Source organism: Plutella xylostella, chromosome 12 (assembly GCF_932276165.1).
Source record: "Plutella xylostella chromosome 12, ilPluXylo3.1, whole genome shotgun sequence".
In the NCBI taxonomy this organism is placed as follows: domain Eukaryota; kingdom Metazoa; phylum Arthropoda; class Insecta; order Lepidoptera; family Plutellidae; genus Plutella; species Plutella xylostella.
In genome coordinates, this window is record NC_063992.1 from 6,071,142 (window position 1) to 6,097,160 (window position 26,019).

Sequence of the window (26,019 nt, forward strand, 5' to 3'; positions counted from 1 at the left end):
AACGGTTTTTGAGATATCAGCTCTCAAAGTCGTAAAAAGTATGTCCCCCCCCCCTCTATTTTTATAACTACGGGGTATAAAATTCTAAAAAAAATAGAGGTGATGCATGCTAATTAACTCTTTCAACGATTTTTGGTTTGATCAAAGTATCTCTTATAGTTTTTGAGATAGGTTGATTTAACTGTAATGACATAATAAGTTTATTATATTTGCTGCTACGGAACCCTTTGTGCGCGAGCCCGACTCGCACTTGGCCGGTTTATTCTACTAGGCCTACGCCTAACTAGTTGGGATGGTAAAATTAAACTGATAGTTATTTGCGACACGTTGCGCGCTTGTTATCTATTGATTGGATGTTGCTAAAACGTTGTAAGCGTTGGGTGTTTTCTAAATATTATATTTATTACAGTCATAATTGATATGAATTTATATTAAGTGTTTTTCCATAAAAAAATAAATCAATAATGAAAGTGCTTAATATTTCTTGTGCCTTCCTATACTAGTTTTTGAAGATAGTACACTACCGGGCAATGAAAAAGTTCCACTCACAAAATTCCGACAACAAATGACCCTAATTTTTTCAAAGATTCAATTTTAAATTTGAACAAAATATTACCGATTTTAGTTGGTAATATCCTAATGCTCTGATAAATGTACTTTAATGTTGCAGAAGACGGCATTAAGCTAGCCTTTTCCGTTTAGAAGTAATATAGTGCTTTTCTTAGTGGAACCGTTTCATTGCCCGTGAGTGTATCTTCTTTGGTTAATGAAAACAAATTTTGATTATGACTTATTTTTATCCGGGATTTCTTACAGGAAATCATTAACACGACAATTGCTGTAATTATTTTGTCTAGAAGTGCATCTGAGTCAACTATTCAGTATATAATAAAGCTGCCATAAGTCTCTTTCTATACACTGAAGTATTTTTCATTGCAGTCATAAGGAAGCCGAGGCGTGTTTTGAAACTATACAAGGCCAGAACGCACCCATAGTGTACTAGCACTGTATAGTTTCAAGTGAAAAAAAATATTATTTGACTTGAAAATATACACGATTTGTGCGTACTAATCGCGTATACTTTCAAGTTGGGAATTACTGAATCGTTCTTGAAAATATACATTGCTATTACGCACATTGCTTTATTCGCGTACTTGTCGCATATAATTTGTACCTACATGCTGATTCTGATTTGCTTAACTATTTCGGTAAATGTACATGACTACAATTTACTTTATCTGCCTGTCATACTTATAGAATGTTAATAAATAAAGATGAACAAGCTCTAATTTGATTGATAAATTGATATTTATAGCAATCATACTTGCAAGTTACTTACTTATATCTTATTATTTATATGAATTAATAGTAATACACTCACGAGCAATGAAAAAGTTCCAGTGACAATAGCTCGTCGGTAATATTAAAATACATTTAACAGCGCATCAAAATATTATTATAACCAACTAAAAACGTACATTTTGATCAAATTCTAAATTAAATGTTTAAAAAAATTGGGGTAATTTGGTGTTGACTTTTTGCTACTTGGACTTATTTATTGCTCGTGATTGTAGTAGGTATTACCCTATTACAAACCTATTTTTATCAAGTTTTGAATTCACCGTAATTGTCTTTTATGAATTGTTCTACACCCTCTTCTCTTTTAATATTTACAACAGTTCTACAGTTTAATTTAAATCAATTTACTTCTTAACTGTACGATGTAAACAAAAAACGCGTTAAGAAAACAATGCCAAGTGCGGAATAATGATGCAATGTTTAGAAAGCAATAGACTAATTACTATTTCGCATGAAAGAAAGAGAGAGCAACAATTCAAAAGGGCTACCTGGTAACTAATCATGTATAGTTTCAAGTGCTCGCATTGCCGCTTGGCACTTGAAAATATACACGATTAGTACGCAGTGGTAACTGCTACAGTATATTTTCAAGCCATAATTTTGGCCCAACTTACTTGAAAATATACGCGATTAGTGCGTAATGGCCTTGTATACTTTGAAAATATACGCGAGCAGTCCCAACCTCTGCGTTCTGGCCTTGTATAGTTTCAAAACACGCGAAGCCGAGCTATGAAATATAAGCCTTATATTGCGATGGCAAGCTCCCGCGCTTCTGCAATTTTTCAGTTTAATAGCTTTTGTTTGTTTTAAACGTTTATTTAAATAATTACCTGTTATTTGTGAAGGCGGAAATAATTTCCTGTTTTATGATGATATTATTATATCATTATGTATTTGGAGTATTCAGTTACTGATATTTTTCATAACTACATTCAGGAGCAATGAAAATGTTGCACTTACAAAATGTTGATACCAAATAGCCAAATTTTTTTAAAACATTTAATAATAATTTAAACATTTAATAACTGCAAAATTATGCTTAAACTTGAACATTTAATTAAAAAAAATAAAAAAAACACGCACTCACGCCTTGTACTAATGTACTCCCTTACGGGGTAGGCAGAGGTGCATTGCTGCACCCACTTTTCGCCAGAGTGTTATGTTAGTTCCAATGTAATAGGGGGCGGGCCTATTGCCATTTTACGGGCACATCCAAGACCCGAGAACAAATATCTGTGTTTAAACAAATATCTGCCCCAGCCGGGAATCGAACCCGGGACCATCGTCCAACATTTAATAATAAAATAATTATTATTTACGTTTATAGTTGGTAATATTCGGATGCCCTTGAAAAATTCAATATTGCAAACAGCGTCATTCAGCTAGCCTTTTTCGTTTCGGTGAAATTCGGTGCTTTTCTCATTGGACCTTGTTCATTTCTCGCGTGTGTATTCAGGAACAATTACAATATTTTTTTACCTTGCTACAAGCGACCGAGAGCAGACAAGGTGCAACGGAAGAGCCAATAAGAACCGAACAGAGATCGCTTCCGATCTGCCGAGCGCTTCCTACGAGTAGCACCGTGTTGTCATAGTTCCTGGAAACTTATTTGTTTATGAAACTGTGGTGTTCTGAGGTAGTCCCTCAGAACAGAAGAGTGTAGGTTTCTCTAAGCCGATCGAACAGTGAAAATCGACGTAAGTTTCGCGCGCGTATCTAGTGCAGCGCAAGTACCTATACTTAATTATTTATAAAATCCTTTGTCCTGAATGACTGACCAAGAATCAACGGACAGCCCAAAAACTACTCGTACTGCTCTTTGTAATAATAGTGTACATTTAGATGACTGGGTCTTCATCTAATACTGTATGGTATAAGGAGATCTCCAGATATAATAACATTCTAATACTGCATACTTATAGTATAGCATTCTACTACTTATAGTATAGTAAGTAATCTATAGATCACAGTGAACAACTTACCCGTACTCGAGTTTTTGTTAGTTTTTACTCAATCACTGTTGAAATGCAGCACTGTAAAGGTACCTAAGTACCTGCGGAGATAAATCACGCTGAAACTCGCTGCAAAACGCTCGGCCACCTCGCCTGTGTTCCAGTAATCTACATAAACAGGTTTACGAGTGGAGTTTTCAAAATAGTATTTTATGTGCCCACATAGCAATTTTTGCAGTGAAATGCTACATGACGTATTTTATGAATAATGCGTTGCAGTAAAGTATATTTAATGTAACGTTTTTCCTGGTTTATCGGATTACATAGAAAAATTATCGTTAGTTACCATCGTTACCTATTACCCAGTGTGATGTATGCGGTGTATCCCGTCATTGAATGTATGGTACGTCAATCGAGGATGCTCCTTTCGTGCATCCCTAAAATTTCAGATGTAACATAGTTGGCTGTGTGATTTCAACCTTACTTCCTTACTCACTTGGTTTCTCCTACATTTGAATTCGTTGTGATCAGTTAAAATCTTTAATTTTACATTCATATCACGTTCGATTTTACACTATTTCTCGAAAGTTCTTAAATATTCTGCTAGGAGCGACAAATCGACATTCTAAACAGACAATGCGGACTTTATGCGGACAGTCGTAGTCGTATCGTTAAAATAAATGTATACTGTGTCGCGAGCATAGGATTCGATACTATTTTCGAATCTACACGAAGGGTCACTTTTACCAAACGCTAAACGTATTTAAATCAAATTTTAAATACATTTTGTACTAACTGACAGACGTATCACAGGCTACTAAATACGTTTAGCGTATGGTGAAATTCCACCTAACATATGGAAAAAACAAATGTCACTTTTGGAACTAACTTTGCCTTACATTTTGAGAGTTACAGTTGACGATACGCAACGTGACGGAGGATCGAAACTTGTGCTCACGACTCTGAAGTGTTTCGTTTTTGTTTATGTCACCAGAATCGCATAATTTGTTTGGTGTTTGGGTCATATGAGTACCATACCCATACTTGATAAACAATGTGTAAGAAATTAATAAGTATATATTCATAATATGAAATGCCAATTAGGTGTCCCACAATCTGCTCCAGCCTCCAGCGGCAGATAAGGCTGTAGCAGGCATCGACATTGTGAGTCCAATTAACAAAGAGCCAGTAAATCTTGATAGTCGAGTATCTTGTTGGAAATCTATCCAGGCTAGCTAACAAAGCCACCTATGCAATATATTGTGCATGTGCCATAAGCCTCAATAATCAGTAATGTATACTATACTGTACTGTGAGTTACTGATATTTTTCAAAATTACCTAACAGGTACAATTGCAAAAATATATATATATATATATTTGCAATTGTATATATATATATATATATATATACTCACAAGCAATGAAAAAGTTTCAATGACGTATACGGCAGGTGGAACTTTTTGTTGCTCGTCAGTGTAATAATTGATTCATTTTTTAATTCACCTACTCTAGTATAATTTAATCAAATATCTGCCTAATTCAAACCAACCAGAATAAAAGTTTTGTAAGTATGGATGTTTGTGACTCGTTCACCGAAAACAATCTTATGCACTTCATTTAGTACGTAGGTGCCTGACTTCCTTCCTCAACACAAGCACAGGTTCCTTTTCCTCCCGTCTCATCAATTCCTCTCATCGCTCATCACACTCGTCTGTCCCCAGGGCACGGGCACTCGACAGAGATGGAGGTGCGTCTCACGGCGCCCAGCTGGGTGGCGCGCGGGGGCTCGGCCACCCTGCGCTGCTTGCACCAGGTGCCTCCCCAGCTGCTCTATAAGGTAACAACTACACTCACGAGCAATGAAAAACTTCCACTCTGAAAAGCACCAAATTATACTCCTAAACGGAAAAGGCTAGCTTAATGACGCCTTCTGCAATATTAAAGTACATTTGACAGAGCATCAGGACAATACCAACTAAAAACGGTAATATTTTGTTAAAAATTTAATTAAATGTTTTAAAAAATTGGGGTTGTTTGGTGTCGTTTCGGCATTTTGTCAGTGGAACTTTTCCTTTTAGTGCCCGTGAGTGTATTAAACCGTAGCATATACTATCTATACATGAGCATTCGATCTAGTACAGTAAGGGGCAGATAAACCTGACCCCCCTCAGAAGCATTGTTAGTATGAGAGGGGGGTCAGGTTTCTCTGCACGTGACCGTACATAAACTTATTTTTAGGTAGGTAGGTTACTATGTAAATGTAAAAAAATCTTTTTTTTTTCACCAATCACTGGAAGAAAACTATCCTCTGAAATGAAATACAGAGTTTTCTAGTTCAGAGGACAATGCTCATGAAACTTTGTACATTTGTAATTGGTTTTTATAAATTAATGTTTAAATGTTAAAAAAACAGGTGGAGTTCATGCGGACGGGCGCCAAGCTGCTGCAGTACGTGCGGGAGAGGAAGCCTCCGTTCACCAGCTACAGCTTCGCTGGGGGGACTATTAATGTGAGTGTTGTTCAAAATAGAGACCGTGGTATGGTTTCTTTACTAGACTAGATAAACTAGTTTAAATCAACTGCAGCTGCTGTCGAGGCACACCTCCGCCTGCACCTACTATGCGGATGACACCGAGGACGCTATCGGCAACCTCGCTAGAACGGCAATAACAGCACCGAAGAAACGGATCCTCGAGTACAACCTAAAGATGGCAATAAAAAATCGGGACAAAGAGGTCGTTGCCCAGCAATCAAGGCTTTTGGCAACGCAAAATGGAGCGGAATAGGAGAATTTTGATTTTAATTTTATATTGACGGCCAAACCGTATTGCATGTATTTTATAGTTTTGTTATGTATAGTATATAGCATGTATTGTATAGTTTTGATATGTAGGTATTGTATAGTATATCATGAATTAATATTATCTGTATAAGAACTAACCAATAAAATTAAGATAGTTTTAAGAACACTGTCACACATTAACACCAGGCAAAACAACAGCGATGACAAAAGGAGTGTGTGGCCACTGACAGGCGTCTGTTAAGTTCTCTGAAGACAGCTGACACTGGCCCTACCCTTCAAATGTTTGTTGCCATTATAATTGTAAGTGTGACTGTGTGAAACAAAGAAAAAAAAAAAAACAAGAAATGCACAACTGGGGGTTTTTAGTCGGTTAAAGGCCGACACTACCTGGGTCCCCTTCCCAGGTGTCTGTGTAGATTTTCCTCCAGGAGTGCAAAAAAAAAATTTAAAAAAAAAAATATTAATAATATATAGGTATATATATATAAAAGATAAAATATATATATTATAAGCTTCCACATTGAGTAGTGAATAGTTAAAAGATGAAGACAAAAAACAACCAAACTCTCACAATATATTGATCTCTCAAAAAGGCACGGACATAAAGTCTGTGGAGTGATAATAAAATCTAAAAAAAAAAAAAAAAAAAAAAAAAAACTGCAGCTTTGCTGGAGGAACTATTAATGTAAGTGTTGTTAAAAATAGAGCCCACGGTGTGGCTTCTTTATTTAGGCGGATAAACTTGTTTAATGTAAGTTATAAAAATTACATTACCATGTTATGGCATATGTACCTATTGTTATTATAGCGCGTAATAAGGAAGTACCTACTACAGTTAAAAGATGGGAAATTATATATATATAATAATATACAATATATAATAATGAAATATACATTTTGGAGTGAACGACTAAGAAACTCATATTAACTGAAACTATACAATATACATTGTACAATGACGTAATTACTAAATTGCATCCAAGCCTTGAAGTCTACAACAAACAAGGCATGTTTGTGGATAGATTCCGACAACGCTAACATAGAACAGTTAAAAGATGGGTAGTCACAATTAAGTACTAATATAATTTTATTTTTTGTCAGTATCGGAAATTAAATAGAATGAGGCCTACTGACTGCTCACGCGTCTTTTGACATATATTATATGTATCGTATACATAATATTATAGCTGAACACAAAAGAGTAGAGATTAATGTTTTTGGAACTAAACAGATTTAAACCTGGCAATAAAAAAAAACTTGTGATTTGTGGTCTGTTTCTATGGTTTGAATGTCAAACTCGCCCTGTTCCTGTATAAACAAATCGAATTTTGCTTAATTTTGGAGTTTTGTGGATTGTTGAGTTTGTTCACGAAGTGAAAATGAATAAAACCATTCGCAGCGAAGCTAGACAGATGATTTACAGCGTTTACCTACGATGTTTGGCGGAGAATGAGGCTGGAGAAGTATTAGTTAATATATACGATGTTTATGAAAGAGCAGCGTTTTATACTGGTGAGTAGGTACTTAATTTCTAACCATTAACATACATTGCTTATATTTCTTGTAAAAAAGTACTATTTTGATGTAATAGAATGCCTTTCAATGTGTATTTGTTATTCTTATAGAGGTTAGAAAATACTAGTGTCAAACGTTATGATGATGTCCTCCTCATCGTGATCCGATGACGGCGACCTCAGGGGCTAGTAGGACTTCTGCGGCGGTGGGCGCGAATGTGACTCGCGAAACCCAGCTTCGTGGCAAAGGTCCGGTTACAAGGATTGCAGAATAGTTCGCCACGGCCGTTGTAGGTGTAGTTGTAAGTGGGCTTCGGACGAGTCTTGCGCTGCAGGCGGTTGGAGTCAAGAGTTTCTAGTCGGGCTTTTTCGAACTCATTTACTCTGGAGTGGACTGTGGAGCGCCATTCGTTGCGATTGTGTGCCTATTGTAAAAATATGTGTAAGAATATGGAGTCGGTATAAATTCCCCAGACATAATAATTTGCAAGTCACTGCTTTTCTGACCAATTAAATAATTTTTTGCAGGAAAATCGGTAAACACAGTTTTAGAAGAATTGCCGGGGCACATTTGAACTTTTTCTTGAGCAAGAAAAAAAATGTAATAAAAATATCGATGTGTGATACTATCACTTTTCTCCTATAGTAATTACATAATGGGATAACCAACACGTGTTTCAGTGCAAAAAAACATTATGAAATACACAATAAAATAAAAGTTACAGTTGATTTGATTTAATGAAATTCATTCAAGACTGCCCCCCTCTCCCCTACTAATTTCTTCTCTTAACATAAACCTCCCCAAAAAGTGGCATTTTATAATGTTTTACTAATTCACTATGGATGTTATATCTGAAAATAAATGTTTAGTAATAATAAAAAATAATAATAATAATAATTAGTAAATATTTGAGACATTTCTCGTTTTGATTTTTTCTGCTAAAGTATCGTGATACTTTTGTCCGTTTTCTATACTATAATAGTGTGGCCACTTTCTTAGATTGCCACGCCCTCAATTATTCTCTACTCTCTACTATGTTCAGCTATATATGTGTTTTGTATACGTAAAATGTCAAAAGATAGGTGTATTTTGTTTGCATCTAAATCATACCTACTTCATGCATTAGTCAGTCACGTTAAAAAACGTCTCAGTTTTCAACTCTATAAGTAAACCTAATTGTTTCTTCGCAAGATGCAAGCATTCGTCTTGAAGTCGTCGATTGAAAAAAGTTAGCGTTTGGTGTGTGTTTACGTGGACAACTGGCTTAATTATGGCGCTAATATAGTATTTTTGGTGTTAACACTTGTTTCTCTCGCAACATTAGCGTAGTAGGACTATACCTAGGTGTAGTTTATTAGATCAGATGCAAACTGTGTCCAAACTACTACGAGGTGTCAGGCAACGGAACCCAGCGTTCATGATTTATAGTTCCTTGCTGTAGTTGTTAATAATAATAAATAATAGTTACACACTGCTTGTAACGGATACTGTAACGGGCTACAATTATTATTGTGTTAACCGTCGTGATGCAATGCAATGCAAGTACATAGAGGCAAGAAACTCTATCTTCGGGAGGATGAGAAAGTTATATTATGTTTGCAAATTTCTGATTTTATTTATAGATTCACTGATATAATTCACAGTTGTAAACATGTAATATTTTTTTTAAACTTAATTTAAATAGTCGCAGGATTTTTAAGGTTTTATACATTCACTGTTTTATTTGCTGTCTCACAATTTCTTGTTGTATAGCAAGTTTATAGACAACTATTAATATTTAGGGCGCAATACCAACTGGATATTTTTTTTAACTAGCTATATTAGTGTCTCGCTGCTGGGCAAAGGCCTTATATACTCGTACATATACTGGATACTTACTGCCACAAAACCAGCGTTCTAATGTTGAAGTTTTCTCGTCCAGTAATTGCGAGCAGCCACTACGTGCTATCAGTTTCCTAACTAATAAAACCCATAAACTGCAACTGTTCCCGAACCGAAATCCAACTCGGTGTGAAACTTCAGTTATTACCGTTCATTCACAGGTCTTTCTTGCCCAACTGCTGCACGTGGAATTACTCCTATTAAGTATGCCAATGTGTTAATGTGCACATATATGTGCTTTTTCAACATTTACCGTGCCTTAATGTAAATCCTAAGATTTACCAAGTGAATAGTGGTAAAAGTGCGAATCGCAAAATCTTTCGGACTTTTACCATTAAGAGTTGGTAAATCTTAGGTTTTACGCGTAAATCTTAGGATTTACCGTTGTTCGGGCTTTTACAGTAACATATATACGATACGGTGTATATTATTCAGATGTAAATTATATCCGGAATAAAAATTAAGTTAGGCATTCATATTTCAGAACTTGTCAATTAAGTATCTGAGATATTATTATGATCCAAATTTAGAAAAAGATGATACATCCATAACATCCAAGACTTAATTAATAGTAACTGCCTAATAGGTTATGTCTATTTCAAATTTAACAGCGTTGTAAGAGTTAATTTAATAATATCTCACGTTATAAAGTTACCAACTAACCGAACTTGGAGTAGAATTTGATATTCTCAATTAGTTAGCTCTTCCATGACTTCACGGAGTACGCCCGCCGCCACGGCACGCATCATGGTTATATGACGCTTGACGCTATTCTATTCTATTCTATTCTCATAGGGGGTGAAGTTCCTGTACGTGGCTCTCTCGAGTGGAACCTTTGTACATATCCCCTTGATTTCAGCTCAGCCAGCCTAGCTCCCGAGTAAACTGGAGTAGCAGGCCTGGGTGTTGTAATAGCTGAGGTAGGCGCTCTGTTGGTCCAAGAATAGATAATCTTGTTTCTGTAGTAGGTGGACAAGCTAACAAAATATGTTCAACCGTCTCACGCTAATATATGATAACAACTTCACATTATTATACTGAGCCGCGAGCACAGGATTCGAAACTATTTTCGAATCTACACAAACATATGGAAAAAATAAATGCCACTTTTGAAACTAACAAATGACAATGGGCGTTTGTGGGACCTATGTCCAATAAAGATGAGTCATACATCGTTGGATAGCTCTTTTCAAATGAGCAAAAAAATATTATGACGACAAATCCGTATGAGTTGTCCATTTTGAAATATATTTGTCGGAAGGAAGTATTTTTTTTCTATGGCATTGCACTCTCTCTCCTGATGACAGTTAGGGCGTAATACACGTAAACACGTATTATTAAAATGGGAGAAATTATTTTCAACTGGTTTTATTTACTGAGATACCTAGTTAACAAATATAATATTATAATTAATGATGATAATTTGGTTATAAAAATTAAAAATGAATGTGAAAAAATTACAAAAACATTAAAATTACTGAAATAAAATATAAAAACTTACAAGGTACGATTATTCAAATTGGACAGTAAATCAGTACTAGCGCTTCCGTTATTCATATTCTGCAAAAAAGTACCTTTTCAACGACGTATCACTCATTTCCATTGGTGATGGTCCCAGCTTCCATATATTTGTGCCCATCATCATTTGCCTTACATTTTGACAGTGACATTTGACGATACGCAACGTAAACGGAGGTTTCGAATCCTGTGCTCGCGGCTCTGGTAATGGTAACTAACTAATACTGAGTTGCAGAAAGGAATTTTAAGCTAATGTTGGCATTAAAACTATGTCTGTCTGAATTGTTTCATAGCAAGTTAGCAATACGTTTAATGTCGACATAAGATTAATTTCTGTAATTCAGCGTTAGTTATATAAGATACCTACATAAATACTTATAATTTGAAGTCATAAAAATTTGTCTTTCAGGCGGAGCACGAAAATCTGCCAGTTTATATAGGGTGGCTTGTAGGTTAGTCAAGATTCAAACAGTACAGTATAATAAAACGCATGAATCGTTTTCAGAAATGCATCTCTGTACATGTAACAGTATGCCCCGTTACCTACTTCCAGCGATTTTTTAAGTATATTTTTTGCAATTCTCAAAATGTCCCGTTTGTTACCCACAAAATTTGCACATAACTTACAGGGTACATAACTCACCCTGTATACGTCAGGCACACACTGCAGTCAGCAACTGGCCAGTCCAGCTCTAGTGTTTTCCACCATTTCGCAAAGAAAAAGAAGGAGATTGATGAGTGTGATGACAAATATTGTGTGATACGCAGAATATTGTTTAAATAGAGTTTATCTTATTTTGTAAACAAAAGTTTTCAAGACTCTATGAAACGATAGAACCAGTCCAGTTAACCCATGACCCTTTTAAGTCTACTTAAACAAGAGTAAAGCCCATTTCATAGGTCTATGCTATAAATCTGGGCGAGTGACCTTCAGAGGGAGATATATTTGTGTGTTCGGCTAAAGTAGCCGAAAGTGTTAATGGACTAAACTTTTCTTTTTCTTATAAAAGGTTGCCCCGTGGAATTTTCGCTATTAAAATGACTATTTTTGCTATAATATAGATAATTACTTTAATAAAACATTTCGAACCGACCGTAAGGTCTACATAAATAACGGTTGTAAATTCAGAAAAAAAGTTTAATCTAATCATAATCGTGCCAGCAAATTTGTGTAAAATTAAAAGCTCCGGAGCACATAATTTTTATCACATAAAAAAGATAAAGAAATCCCATAAGTACTGAATAATATAGATACAATTTTTGTACGAATTACCTCGGTTTTACCTCTTGACCATAGCCGAAAGCTCACGAGAAATAAACGAAAAATCTTCAGGAAACTCTGCTTAAAACTTTATGCGATAACGTCCCTAATCGTATAACTGTCACAAAGCCATCGAGATAGCGGCGGGTCCTTCAAGTAGATATTAGTCCTTTATAAGAGACCAAGTTCGTGAAGGGCCGAAATTAACACGGCTAATAGTAATTTTAGGCAAATCCAAGCTAAAATGGTGTTCCACGATTACTGCCCGAGATTGCACGCTCTTGGCCTTTTTTATTCTATGTGTAACCTTGTATATATTTATCTATAAAATTTTGCCTTTATTTTGCGTATCATCATCATCATCAGCCTATAGCAGTCCACTGCTGGACGTAGGCCTCTCCCAAAGCACGCCACTGGATGCGATCTTTGCTTTCCGCATCCAATCATATCCAGCCACCTTTCGCAAGGCGTTGCGTATATATTAACCAGTAAATTGGCTGGAAATTAGTTATTAGTAGGTACCATTATCAGATACTATTAAAATGAAGCTTTTCTCTCGGGGTTTACTTTGCCGTAGGGGAATTCTGCGACAAAAAATTGCATATTTGTCATTCGAAGGGTATGCACGATAACTTTTCCATGCATATAATATGGTACCAATAATACGTCTATATTAATATTCAAATCAGTCAAATTATTCCTAAAATAATTTGAAGAAAGAATAAAACAAAACAATTTAGGACTGAAAGTGATATGGAAGCCTGGAAATTCTTGCACGGCTAATATAACACGATTCGTCCATTAGAGATTTTTATAACCCAGCTAAGTAATTATTTATTAAAATGCTTCGTGAGCCATAAAAATGCCAAAGTGATTAAACTTAAATCTTAAATATGGCAAATAATGCGAAGAGAAAAAATAAGTTTTTTACGAACGGTTATGTAACGAAGGTTTTTTTTTTAATTCAATCATAACCTTTTTGTTTTATTATGACAATGTTATGTTGTCTCTAAAGTAATGGAAATCAGTGCCATAGATTGTGTGTATTTATTTAGGGAAAGCATCTTGTAACAGATCGCTCAAAAAAGGCGCAGGACATATACAGGGTTATTGGTAAGTAGACCTGATCCTTTCAGGAGGTGATAGAGGAAGGCATTTCCAGTCGATTATACCCTATAATGCATTATCCGAAACCTAACCATTTCTTAGATATTTAATATTTAAAGATTTTATGAATTTTTGCCAAAATTTCATGTTTAAAACCGAAAATAAAAAAAACTAGCCATATTTCAATACTTTTTTTGTTTGTTTAGCATTAGTAACATCTTAATAAACTAATTAAAATAATCAAATGTGCATTATTAGACTTAAATTAGACACAATACCTCAAAATAGATAAACATTTTAAAAAATATTCAAAACCTAAAAACAAATAAGTTAAATTAAAAAAGAATTTCATAAAACAACTTTTTGTGCACTTCAGCTTAAAAACATTGTCAACTTATAAGCTTTCAAATGAGATATTTCAATATCAAATCGATTCAGGTATCACCAAGATATGGCCAAAACAATCAGAGAAGGCGGAGAAAACTCAACAAGGGTTTCCATACTAAAGTGAACAGTAGGCCCACTCCTGGCACGCAAGACGTAAATTCATATTGTGTCAAGATCGAACACAAGTTTATGGCAATTTCAAGTTAGATTTGGCACTCCCGACATGAATTGGCTCACGATCGTGTTCTAATTCGAATTGGTTCTAACTTGTGTTGGATTGTGAGTCAATTTTGACAGTTACTCTGTGAAAGAATGAATGAAAACGAAAAAAAAAACAAATTGTCATTAAAATTCTTGTTGTCATGGCCGGTCGGTGGATTTTCATAATAAGTAACAACGTAAAAGTTTAAAAACCAATATTATGGTAAGTTGTTCAGTTACCAAACGTGTTAGAATCATCTGTATATCCACTATGATCATTATAATGAACCTAGTTTTTCCCCACAGAGTTCCGCAACTCGGCCGTCGTACCGCCAGACGAAATTACTTGTAGAATATCTAGAAAGTTACCCAGGAATGGCCAGGGATCTTCTTAAGACCGACCTAGGGAAGTTAAAATTATGAGAAAATAACATCAATGGCCTCGACCTTAAATGCGGTCGAAGGGTCTTGAAAAGATGGACTTAACGTAAAGTAAGTTAAAATCTTAAGTTTACTTTTCATTTTGTTATGACTACCAAATTAAAATCCCCGTAAGCTAAAATCCCCCAAGATGACCCACTAATCATACTTCATTACTTTTTTTAAATATTAAGTATTGGAAAGAAAAACATTTTATTTTAAATGTTAGTTAATGTTTAATGTGTAATTATTTTTTTCAGACTGAGGACTGCCGTGGTAAATGGCAGGATCATAACATACTTAAAGTCGAGGTGCAGCATCCTAAGCCCATCCTAAACTATCAAGCCGCTCAGCTCATCCTCACAGCACCTCACAGCATAGATCCAGCCGCCGCTACCAAGTTGATGTAGAAGTAGACAGAGTGATGGCCATAGAGGAAAAGCAGGGATAGGCCGAACTGCTGACAGCATGGGCTAATGCCCTAAAGCCTAAAGGGGACCTTGCAGCAGCTGCCCGTGATGGAGTCAATATCCTCATAGAAATTGCGCAACAGCTATCAAGAAATACAAAGTTAAGGGCATCTAGACCCATAACCATTGTCACTAGTTATGGGTCCAGAATGATGTTGTTGTGCAGTAGTGGATAATGTGATGATTTAAGTAGAAATTTATATTTCCGGTGACTAAAATATTATTTTATATTAGGTAATACCTATGTTGATTTAAATATATGAACATTTTTGTTTTAAGAAATGTTGAATAATATGAGAAAAAGTGTTCCTATGTTAATATGTCCCGTATATATTATAAGTTTGTAAGTATTTCAACAGTGGTGGTGAAATTATTATTCTACAAAAGTATGTCTGTATTATTATAAAGATAAAGAATTCTGAAACTTACGTATGTTTTTATTTTTAAATCTTTTTCATTATGTACTGAAATATTTACAAGATACTATAGTATTTAGGCATGTAGAGGTGCTCGTAGAGGTGGTTCATCTCCATAGTAAATGGTGGATCCTCCCACCAATCCGGGTGTTGTGGCTTAACGGGCTGCTCTATTATATTCTCTGCGGGGGTGTAAGTACCTGCACCTGGCTATCTCGAATGGAACCATTGTACATTTCCCTAACGTCTAAACTGCCTTACTATGCATGGACCATTTCCCACCATGCTGGTCCACTGCGGGTTGGTGGGTTCACATTATAATCTAGATATGAAAACTCTAGATATGCAGGTTGCCACAATGTTTTCCTTCATCGTAAACGGGATGGTATACATTTAACTTAGAAACCACGTAAATTGTAGCGCCAAACAAGCTATTCCCACCATACTGGTCCACTGCGGGATGATGGATTCACATATTATCTAGATGTGCGAAATCTAGATATGTAGGTTGCCTCACGATGTTATCCTTCATCGTAAGTGCAATGGTAACATTGTTACTTAAACTTCATGTACACTGTAGCGCCAAACAAGACATAATTCAGCTACTTTATTCACAAATCTCCACTCACAAATTGTTAGTTAATGTATTTGTTCTTGCCTAGATATCTTGTCTCACGAAGTTTTTCTTTATCGTAAGAGGGATAATATAGGTACATTTGAAATATTTACAAGATACTATAGTATTTAGGCATGTAGAGGTGCTCGTAGAGGTGGTTCATCTCCATAGTAAATGGTGGATCCTCCCACCAATCCGGGTGTTGTGGCTTAACGGGCTGCTCTATTATATTCTCTGCGGGGGTGTAAGTACCTGCACCTGGCTATCTCGAATGGAACCATTGTACATTTCCCTAACGTCTAAACTGCCTTACTATGCATGGACCATTTCCCACCATGCTGGTCCACTGCGGGTTGGTGGGTTCACATTATAATCTAGATATGAAAACTCTAGATATGCAGGTTGCCACAATGTTTTCCTTCATCGTAAACGGGATGGTATACATTTAACTTAGAAACCATGTAAATTGTAGCGCCAAACAAGCTATTCCCACCATACTGGTCCACTGCGGGATGATGGATTCACATATTATCTAGATGTGCGAAATCTAGATATGTAGGTTGCCTCACGATGTTATCCTTCATCGTAAGTGCAATGGTAACATTGTTACTTAAACTTCATGTACACTGTAGCGCCAAACAAGACATAATTCAGCTACTTTATTCACAAATCTCCACTCACAAATTGTTAGTTAATGTATTTGTTCTTGCCTAGATATCTTGTCTCACGAAGTTTTTCTTTATCGTAAGAGGGATAATATAGGTACATTTCACTTAAATCCTATGTAAATTGTTGTGCCAAACGAGCCATTACATATGGGTTTCACATATTATCTAGATGTGCGAAATCTAGACATGCAGGTTGCCTCACGATGTTTTCCTTGATCGTAAGAGCGATGGTACACATTGTACTTAAATTTCCTGTACATTGTAGCGCCAAACGAGCTATAATTTAACTACTTTATTCACAAATCTCCACTCAAAAGTTGTTTATTTGTTCTTGCCTAAATGACTTGCCTAAACACAAGAATGAACACAATAACATCTGTCAAAAAGGTTGTCAAGAGTGCCAATTCCCAATTTGGACTCGATTTTGATGGTTTTCGACGGAAAACCGCTCAATAGTTAAGACAAGATGGCGCCACCGTCGATTTCGGGAGTGCCAAATGGCGAGAAGGCAAGATGAAACCAATACATTGCGTGCCAAGAGTAGGGCTACAGGACTGAAAACCATCTCACTTTTTACCTTTAAATTGCGCTAATTTTGTTAGTTTTTCTGATGAATTTTGTCCGCCTTCTCTGATTGTTTTGCGGAAGACAGCGGTCTTTTCAAACTGTTCTTCTGTTATAGTTCTTGTACTAGCTCTTTGTTCGATTGAATACTAGTTTTCGTTGAAACTAGAAGATCACAAAATTATTTATGTACCTATCTAACCCTGCTTTTGTATGATGTAAATCGACCTTTATGCTATTGTCTCCTCTATTATTTCACCTGATACATTGTTATCTGTCAAATATCCTACTTTATAGTTAAGTACTGTGCTGCGAATAAAGAAGATATAAATCTACTTAATTAAATTTTCCTTCATGTCTCCAACTTAGTTTCACAAAGTTATTTACCTCCACAAGCGGTGACGATGACAAACAAAAGTAGCTCTTAATCCCTTATCTTACGGATTCTCTGGCTTATTAATAAGGAAGAATCTTGGCAGAACTAATTTATAATTAAACTATCCTTTCGTGGCGACGTTAATTGCTTCTTTTTGTTACTTAAGTAAAATTTTACTAGCAACCTGTAGTTAAAACGTGAGAGCCATTTTGAACGTTTTTAGTACGGGCTGAGAGCGACTTGGTAATTCAAATTACTCGTTCAAACATTGTTAGATGCTTTGTAATTTGTCTTATTCAATTCAGGAGTTCCCTTGACTTCTAAATGAATGAAAGGAAAAGGAAATTTTATTTGCTAAAACAATGTGCAATGTACAAATCATTATTTTTAGTAACTTTTACTTAGTGGCATTTCAAAATCCGGTAAACGTTAAATTATTTAAAAATATTTATTAGGTTTTTAAGGACCTAAGCTATTGAACTTTCTGACAAACGGCACCTAAACAAAGTTATAAGTGAAAGTACTGAGTCAGTGCCGTTCAATATGGCCGCTTCTTTTATACTCACGGTAACATAAAAAAGACCAGTTCCTGACATTACACAAATTAATGTTATGTATTTCTCCAGATGAGTCTGACGACGGAGAGTTCAATAACCCTGGACAACATGGACCCGGCAGCCAGCGGCACGTACTGGTGCGAGGTGTCCCTCGAGACCCCCATCTACACGGCGGCGTCGCCTCCGCACCAGCTCACGGTGGTCTGTGAGTATAATTGTCATCAGCCAATCAGTGCGCAGTAAGTCACGAGTTTCGATACATCAGCCAATCATCGTACAGTATATGTCACAAGTTTTGTTGATCTAAAGTATTATAGTAAGCCGAAAGGGTGAACTTCAAGCTAAAGGCTTTAATCTAGATTCAGACTACACTTAACTTTATAACAATTTACCTTTACTCATCACGACCCATCACGTCCCCTCTGCTGGGGCACAGGTCTCCTGCCAATGAAGGAAGAATTTTAGGAATATTCCACCACGCTGGTCTAGTGCGGGTTGGTGGACAAGCAAGCTCGTGCCGAGAGAGTGGTCGGGTAAGTGGGCAACCCGACTGTCAGATGTTTTCAACCTGCCTGAAGATCCTCTCACTAGTCTTAACAACGAGTATCATCGTCAGCAGCAAATCAGCGTGCAGTAAGCAAAATTCGGATGCAGGTTGAACTAAAGTGCTATGTTAAGCTGAAAGGGTGGACTTAAAGCTAAAAGCTTTAATCTAGATTCAGACTACACTAAGCTTAAAACAATTTACCTTTACTCACTATGCATAAATATACATTCGAGTATTTCCAACCCACCTCAAAACTGGTCGGCTTTAACTAAATTCTGATAGAAAGCTCTTAGCCGAGAGCAAGAGCTGCCTGCATATGTTGGTTTTCCAGTTATTGTTCTGTAGAATCGAGAACTCCTCTTGAAATCATTGTGTGCTTTGTTTATTCAAACTCAAACTAGATTTCAATAACCTACTTCAAACTAATTATTTGCATATTAACGAATAGATTTAGACGAATTTGATTCCATTTAAGTAGTGGTAACGATAGTTATCTCGAGATCAGATTTTTTTATTTTTAATCAAAAAGTTTTAGATCCTTAATTAAGAGTTGTCTTTTGTATTATCAATAAGTATTTAAATGTGAACTCTTAAGATTAAGACAATTTTATCTGAATATCTACTATTGAAAAAAAAGCGACAAAAAATCCGACAATTTCATTTCACGACAAAACAGCCTACAATCCCTACTTCCCATTTCCACTTTAAGTCGAGTGGTACTAAGTTGTAGTGCTGCACAATTCCTCGCTAACGCCCTTTGATCTGCCACTCGTCCTAACCAAACGAGCAACAGACAGGTACTTGGGAAGGCCACTTGTGCCACTATTGTGGAAACCTTATTTGCGGCGGATTTTTGCAAGAGCTTTCCCATCTAAGGTTGATGAACGCAAACGTTGATAAAATTACCCAGTATCTTTAATTAGGTTTTTAATTCTTGTATTTCATTGTATTCCTTAATAGGTTTTTTAAGACTTAGGGTTTTTTCTTTGTGAAATAATTTGATTTTAGGAAATTATGAACAGTTTTGACTAGTAGAATTATTATATCACCACTAAAATTCAGTAAACCAACTACTGCATCCCACCTAGGAAAGGGGTTTGCCTTTTAACCCGTGTGATTTCACGCACGGGGAAACGTCAGGAAACGGCCTGTGTGTATCTTCACCGTTGCTCTACAATGCCTTCAGGTCAAGGGTTGTGTAGTGTAGTGGTAAACAGGAGGGAAAATTGCTTTCATACGTCGTGTGAAGTTGTAAGGTGCGACCCATTGATATTGTTGCCAATGGGTGCTTTTGTGCTGTATTTGAATCTATTCGCCTTATTCATTGCGAGTTGATGGCAAACTAAGTCGACAAATAAATACATTTCTAGAAATTGGGCAATCAATACTGTTTTTTTCTTTTTTTTATTCAACTATAGCCAATATTTTTAACCATAATAGATTGCTTAGTATGTCAGAGGTACATTCCTGCCAACGGAAGACACTTTTTTAAACGTTGCAAAATAACTAACTTGTTTGTTACCAGATCCTCAAAAGCATCCTCCAATCATAACATTCGGAGACCCGGATGTTGTGGTGGGGGGGCTACTCCGGGCGAACTGCACCAGCGCGCCCGCCGCGCCCGCGCCTAAACTCACCTGGTACATCGATGATGTCAAGGTAAGCTACGGTACCTATATGTTATACTTGCTATAGGTCAACTTATCTGATTCTCATCATCAGAATAGAATAGAATGCTCTTTATTTTGCACCATTAAAGAAAACATTACAATTTCACATTTTATATATAAATTAGTACAAAAAAGGCGGTCTTATTGCTTAAAGCAATCTCTACCAGACAACCTTTGGATGGAAGAGATAATTTTAAATAATTAATGGGAGTAGATGTGCAAGGTATACTACTTAAACAGTACATACTATAGACGATATAAATAAAAAAAACAACACAATATAAAAACTATACTTACCTTGAATAAACTTACATAATTATAATTATTACATAAACTCGTTTACATTAATAGCCATTTTACTGACATAATACACACCACAATTATTGTGATTCTTCATGTCACTGTTTCTACTGATGTTGCTTTGTATTTGTGATGTGTATTTTTTTAGTAAATAAACGATGTGTCTATGTCTATGCCTATGTCTAAATACATAAATAAATACTAACTACTTATATTTATAATCAACTGAACTGTATCCTGACCCTATCTTTGAATGGGGCAACAGAAGGTGCACGACGTATTTCCTCCGGAAGAGCGTTCCAGAGTACGGTCAGCTGCATAAGTCGTTACACAATGCTGTATTTCAATGAATGCACAGGAGGTTTCAGATTGACAAGGTACAAAAGTGTATAGCTACTTATGCAGCTTACTGTACCACTGCTTTCACCGTGAAGGAGTGGCTGTAAAAGTCAATTACAATACAATTACAATTTACAATTTTCCGTTCACTAATTTGCCCTTATTGCCCGACAAACTGACGATCAACACAACTCACCTCACAACTCTCCCTCCAGATCGAAGAGGAGCAAGTCCGCTACTTCTCGTACCGAGTCTCCAGCAGCACCCGCACGAAGGGCGGCGGGGGCTACAAGCAGCGCAAGCAGCAGCACCGCTACATCGCGCCGGAGCTCAACCACACGGCCAAGTACTGGGCGCTGGTGAGCGAGACCACGCGCGCGCCACCGCATTCGAAGAAGTGCACGCTGCATGAAGCCCAGACTGAGGAGATGGCTAAGGTTAGTCGTCATTTATGGAATAATATTAGATGAAAAGAGTTCCCGATGTTACTTTCAGGCTGAATAGATTATTGATAAATACTATAAATAGGTGTGGACCAAGTATGCTCCCTTGGGGGACACCATAAGGGTTTTTAATGGCTACAAGCAGCGCAAGCAGTAGCACCGCTACATCGCGCTGGAGCTCAATTACACGGCCAAGTACTGGACGCTGGTGAGCGAGACCACGCGCGCGCCGCCGCATTCGAAGAAGTGCACGCTGCATGAGGCCCAGACTGAGGAGAGGGCTAAGATTAGTCGTTGTTGCAATTTAAAATATTCAATATACTTATAGAAGGAAAATCTCGATGTTACTTTCAGGTTGAATAGTTCATTGATAAATACTATAAATAGGTGTGGACCAAGTATGCTCCCTTGAGGGACCCCATAAAGGATTTTAAATGACTAGTTATTTAAATAAGACCACGCGTACGTTGCAACCCCTCTCCAAGATGTGCACCCAAATTAGGTGCACTAACTGTCAAAGGGGTGTTATAAGTTTGTTTGTACGGGATAAATATTTATTATATGTGTCTGGAACTACTCTCTGCTACTCTAGCCTGTATTTTTATAGAAAATTTAATGAAAAGAAGGAAGATTGTTTTGAAAGCAGCTGAGGTTCAAAAGATAAAACGAATTTGTAAAATAAACTAACAGAGAGAACAAAAGGGACTAAACAAATACTGGTTTTATCTCGACTCACTCGGGGCCCGTTGCATGCCGCATAATAATATATTTTCTGTTAATTATGCAGAAGTCACTATAAATATTTTATTTTTAGAAGTAGCGTGAATTAACAACAGCTACTAGCGTTGGGGTTTTAAGGTGGACTAAAATAAAGCCTAAGAAGAGCTTAACACTACTTTAAAAATAGTGTTACATAAATTAAAATGACTATTAAAAGAAAACAAAAATAATACTTAGCAACTTAAAATTAATAAATATATTTTTTTGTGTAATAAGGCGAATAGGATTATTTAAATACTTTTAATAGGGTGTCATTTAAACGATCGCCAATTAAATTAGTTTTGAATTTGCTAAATAATAGGTTTGAAGGCAAAATAGTAGATTTGCCAGCAAATTTTTGCCCCCAAACAATTTTAAATCAATTCAACAATTTATCACTTAAAATCGCCGGGATTTATGATCAAGTGGCAAATTAACATTTATGTATATATTTTAATAGGTATGTCCTCATAACTCGATGGTATGTTTAATCTTTAAATGAAACAAAAAAAACAGTTTAAATAATCAATATTATTTATTAAAAACAACAAAAATAACCTTCTTCTAATTAAACCTTAAACTTATTCTCATAAAAAGCAATCATCTTCTAATTAAAACATAATCTTTCTCTTATCAAAATCATTGTATTACCAGCGCTGGTCTTGATTTGGAAGGGCGCCCTCTCTTCCTTTTTTGGCCGATAGGCACATTCTTTGCTTCTGATGGGGGGTTCGCGAGCTTTAAGCGTATGGCTAGCCCCATTATATGTTTGCACATATAATTTTTGTAAAATGCAGGGCAGTTGCATTTCCCTTGCATCCAGTCATTGTGCGGTAGATCCACTTGCCATTTGCTGAACCATTGCACTTTGTATTCAGCAAAATCCGTCCATGCATTTACAAAGTTTTGGGTTTTGTCTGCCTTTCCACCCGGTACTTCATATTGTTTGAAAGCATCGTCACTATACGTCACTATAACTTCTTTACGTAACTTTGCCCATTGGTAGGCTTCTGTCCAGTCTTTCAGAGTGATGGTTGGTACTGTCGCAAATACTTGGTTTTCAGATAACGACCATCCATTTACAAACTCAGAAGCAACTGTCAAGAAACGAGACAATGGCAAACGTTCACGGAGTGTGTATTCATATTTTATTACTCGGTTATGTGATTCTAAAGCGTTATTAGTCGCTGGCGAACCCATATGAGCCCCCAAATACCAGCTACGGTTTTGGGTAAGCCATTGCTCTTCAAAATATTGGATGAAAGCTGTCTCATTATCCCATTTTTTCAAGAATGCTTTTGAAGCTAACTCGAAGGTTTCTGAATCCGTCGCTGCTTGGAGAGAGTCCACATCTGTCAACAATTCTCTGTGAACAGTTTTTTGCGTATATTTCTCCACATGAAGCTGAATTTTCTTCTTAGCGTGAGCCCAACACATTCTTACAGTGACATCCTTACCAAATACCTCTGTGAATGCGTTTTGTATTGCTTTAGCTGCATCACATACTAGCACTTCTGGCTTGAAGTTTTGCGAGTACAAGTTAAAGATTTTCGTCGCGCGCCAATTTGGCTTCGCCCCTTTGAACATTTTTTCATTAAATTTGTAAACTCATATATTAAATTGTTAACAAATTATAATTTTTTTAATATCTGAACCTATTAAAATGTAACTACTGCAATGCTGACAAAATATGAATTAAAAAGAAATCGCAATATGCGACCTAGAGTCAATATATTTGCTGGCAAATCTACTATTCTGCGGGCGCAGTTATTATTTATTGAGCAAAAATAATATTCTGCAAATAAAGTTTTTATTTATGTAATGAACTCAAATTTTTTGGCAATCGATCTATTATTTTAGATTTTTGTATTGATATTATTTGCTAATTCATACCAGAGGACACTTTTTATTTATTTGAGGATAAAAATATTTAGTTACGGTGGATCTATTAATTTGCTGATACAAGTTGATGACAAAAATAAACTTTGCTGGCAAGAAATATAGTTCCCCTTTTAATATAATATCATACTATACAGGGTGTTGCAAAAAGGGTATACTAAGCCGAAACCTACATGTGTAGCATGGTATATCTAAGCCCAAAAATGAAATCAGAATTTCAAAATTCACGATTTTAAAAAAATATTTTCCATAGATACTTTGTTGGTCACGTGACTTTTTTACTATGGAGAATGGATTATTTTTTTCGCGAATTTTGAAATTCTGGTTTCATTTTCGGGGTTAGATATACCATGCTGCACATGTAGGTTTCGGCTTAGTATACCCTTTTTGCAACATCCTATATATGCTCATATATATATGTAACGATTGAAACCTTGCTCATTGCTTTGACTGATCCGACCGATATTTTCAACAGATATTAAATTTGTAAACACTTATAAACTCTACTAAATTGACGTCTCTGTTTGAGCCATAAATAACACTAAAAACTTGCACCCAAATATAAATTTGACGACGTTTAACTTTCATTAATAATTGACTGAAACCAAATAAGTCACAAGCCCCACTGATATAATAAAAATAAATTGCAATACATTAAATTTTTTTATTTTTCAATTCTTGAGTTTATAAGCAAGTAACAAATATCACAACTGTTTATTAAATTTATTATTTGCCAGCCGTTGCTTATTGCACTGTTTCTAACGTTTCGTTTCATTTTAACAGCCTATATAACGAGTTTTTTTATTGGTATAATTTTTTCAACAATCACTTGCACGCATACTCAGAAATTCAATTTCTAGTTCAATTTTCTACAGATGACGATTCTGTTAAAGTTTTTATGAAATACATATTTTCAATTGAAATCGTATAAGTATAATATATTTAAAATCACCTACATAGATCCCATTTCAATTTCTTTGAAACCAAGAAGTATGAAAGAACTTCATCCATTAGAAAAATCCTTTACTTTCCTTGTAGACTAATTGATCTCATGGCAAGTCTTAATAAATCAAATAGAATTTTACGTAATTATATTCGGGTAAAATCTTAATTAATTAAACTTAACCTGTTTGATGAAGAGCCATTGAATAAAATGAACGATCATCATTTACATTATGATATAAAATTTGAATTTTCTTGCCGAAGTTGAACCTATTTTTGGTTGCGAATTGAATTTTTACTTGTCTATATGGCTAAACAGTTGGACATATCTGTACTATCATCTATAGGTACCTGCGGTGCATCTTAGGCAGTCTGAGACTGATAATAATCTGAGTGGCTCCTGAAATCGTTTCACCATGCTTTCATAGACGTATATTAAATTATTTACAAAGCCTGTAATCAATTATAAACCAATAAACCATAGTTGCATATAATCACATTCTGCATCTATTAAAAACAAATTATTTTCAGCCCGTAAACAAACAAAAACACGATCCCGGGTTGTGGTTGAATTACCAATAGAACTGTGGTAAGCGAGTTCTTCGATATTAATTATCGATGTTTAATTTACTAAAGTTAATTAGTCTTTCAGTTTAATGGAAACTAATTATCGTTGAAATGCTAAAATGAATTAGGGTTGAAAGTGTATTTCTAAGTTGAGTATTCAGTGAGGTTAGTATCACTAATCTTTAAGAGTAGTCAAGTTAAAAGTTCTCATAAACTCACGAGCAATGAAAACCACCAACAAATTGCAAACATCAAAATAAATATTCCCAATTTTCTTAAATATTTATTAAATTTTTTAATGGAAAATGGAACTTTTTCATTTGGAGCGAGTGAATTACTATTTTATCTCAGTTTGAGTTTTGTTGCTGTAGATAGATCTCCTAAAATATATAGGATTTATGACTTCGTAAGGATGAGCTACGCAATGGCTCGTAGCGTCTGCTACGCCGTAACTCGTAGCAAATGCTACGCCGTAGTTTG

The 26,019-nt window shown here is 35.8% G+C and overlaps 1 protein-coding gene and 1 long non-coding RNA gene across 2 annotated transcripts in view; both read left to right on the forward strand.

Moving 5' to 3' along the window:
• Positions 1-4,727: 4,727 nt before the first annotated feature.
• The window catches only part of LOC105388391, a 29,057-nt gene continuing 7,765 nt past the window's right edge, over positions 4,728-26,019 (forward strand). Inside the window, exons 1-5 of the mRNA XM_011559290.3 lie at positions 4,728-5,150; positions 5,727-5,822; positions 18,143-18,278; positions 20,146-20,279; positions 21,145-21,366. Of these exons, the coding sequence (XP_011557592.3) occupies positions 5,055-5,150; positions 5,727-5,822; positions 18,143-18,278; positions 20,146-20,279; positions 21,145-21,366 (684 nt within the window). The 5' untranslated portion in view covers positions 4,728-5,054. The remainder of the gene's footprint in view (positions 5,151-5,726; positions 5,823-18,142; positions 18,279-20,145; positions 20,280-21,144; positions 21,367-26,019) is intronic.
• On the forward strand, positions 13,952-15,173 carry LOC105386150. The gene is made up of 3 exons (XR_007266816.1): positions 13,952-14,209; positions 14,293-14,478; positions 14,667-15,173. It is a non-coding gene; the product is annotated as an uncharacterized LOC105386150 (long non-coding RNA).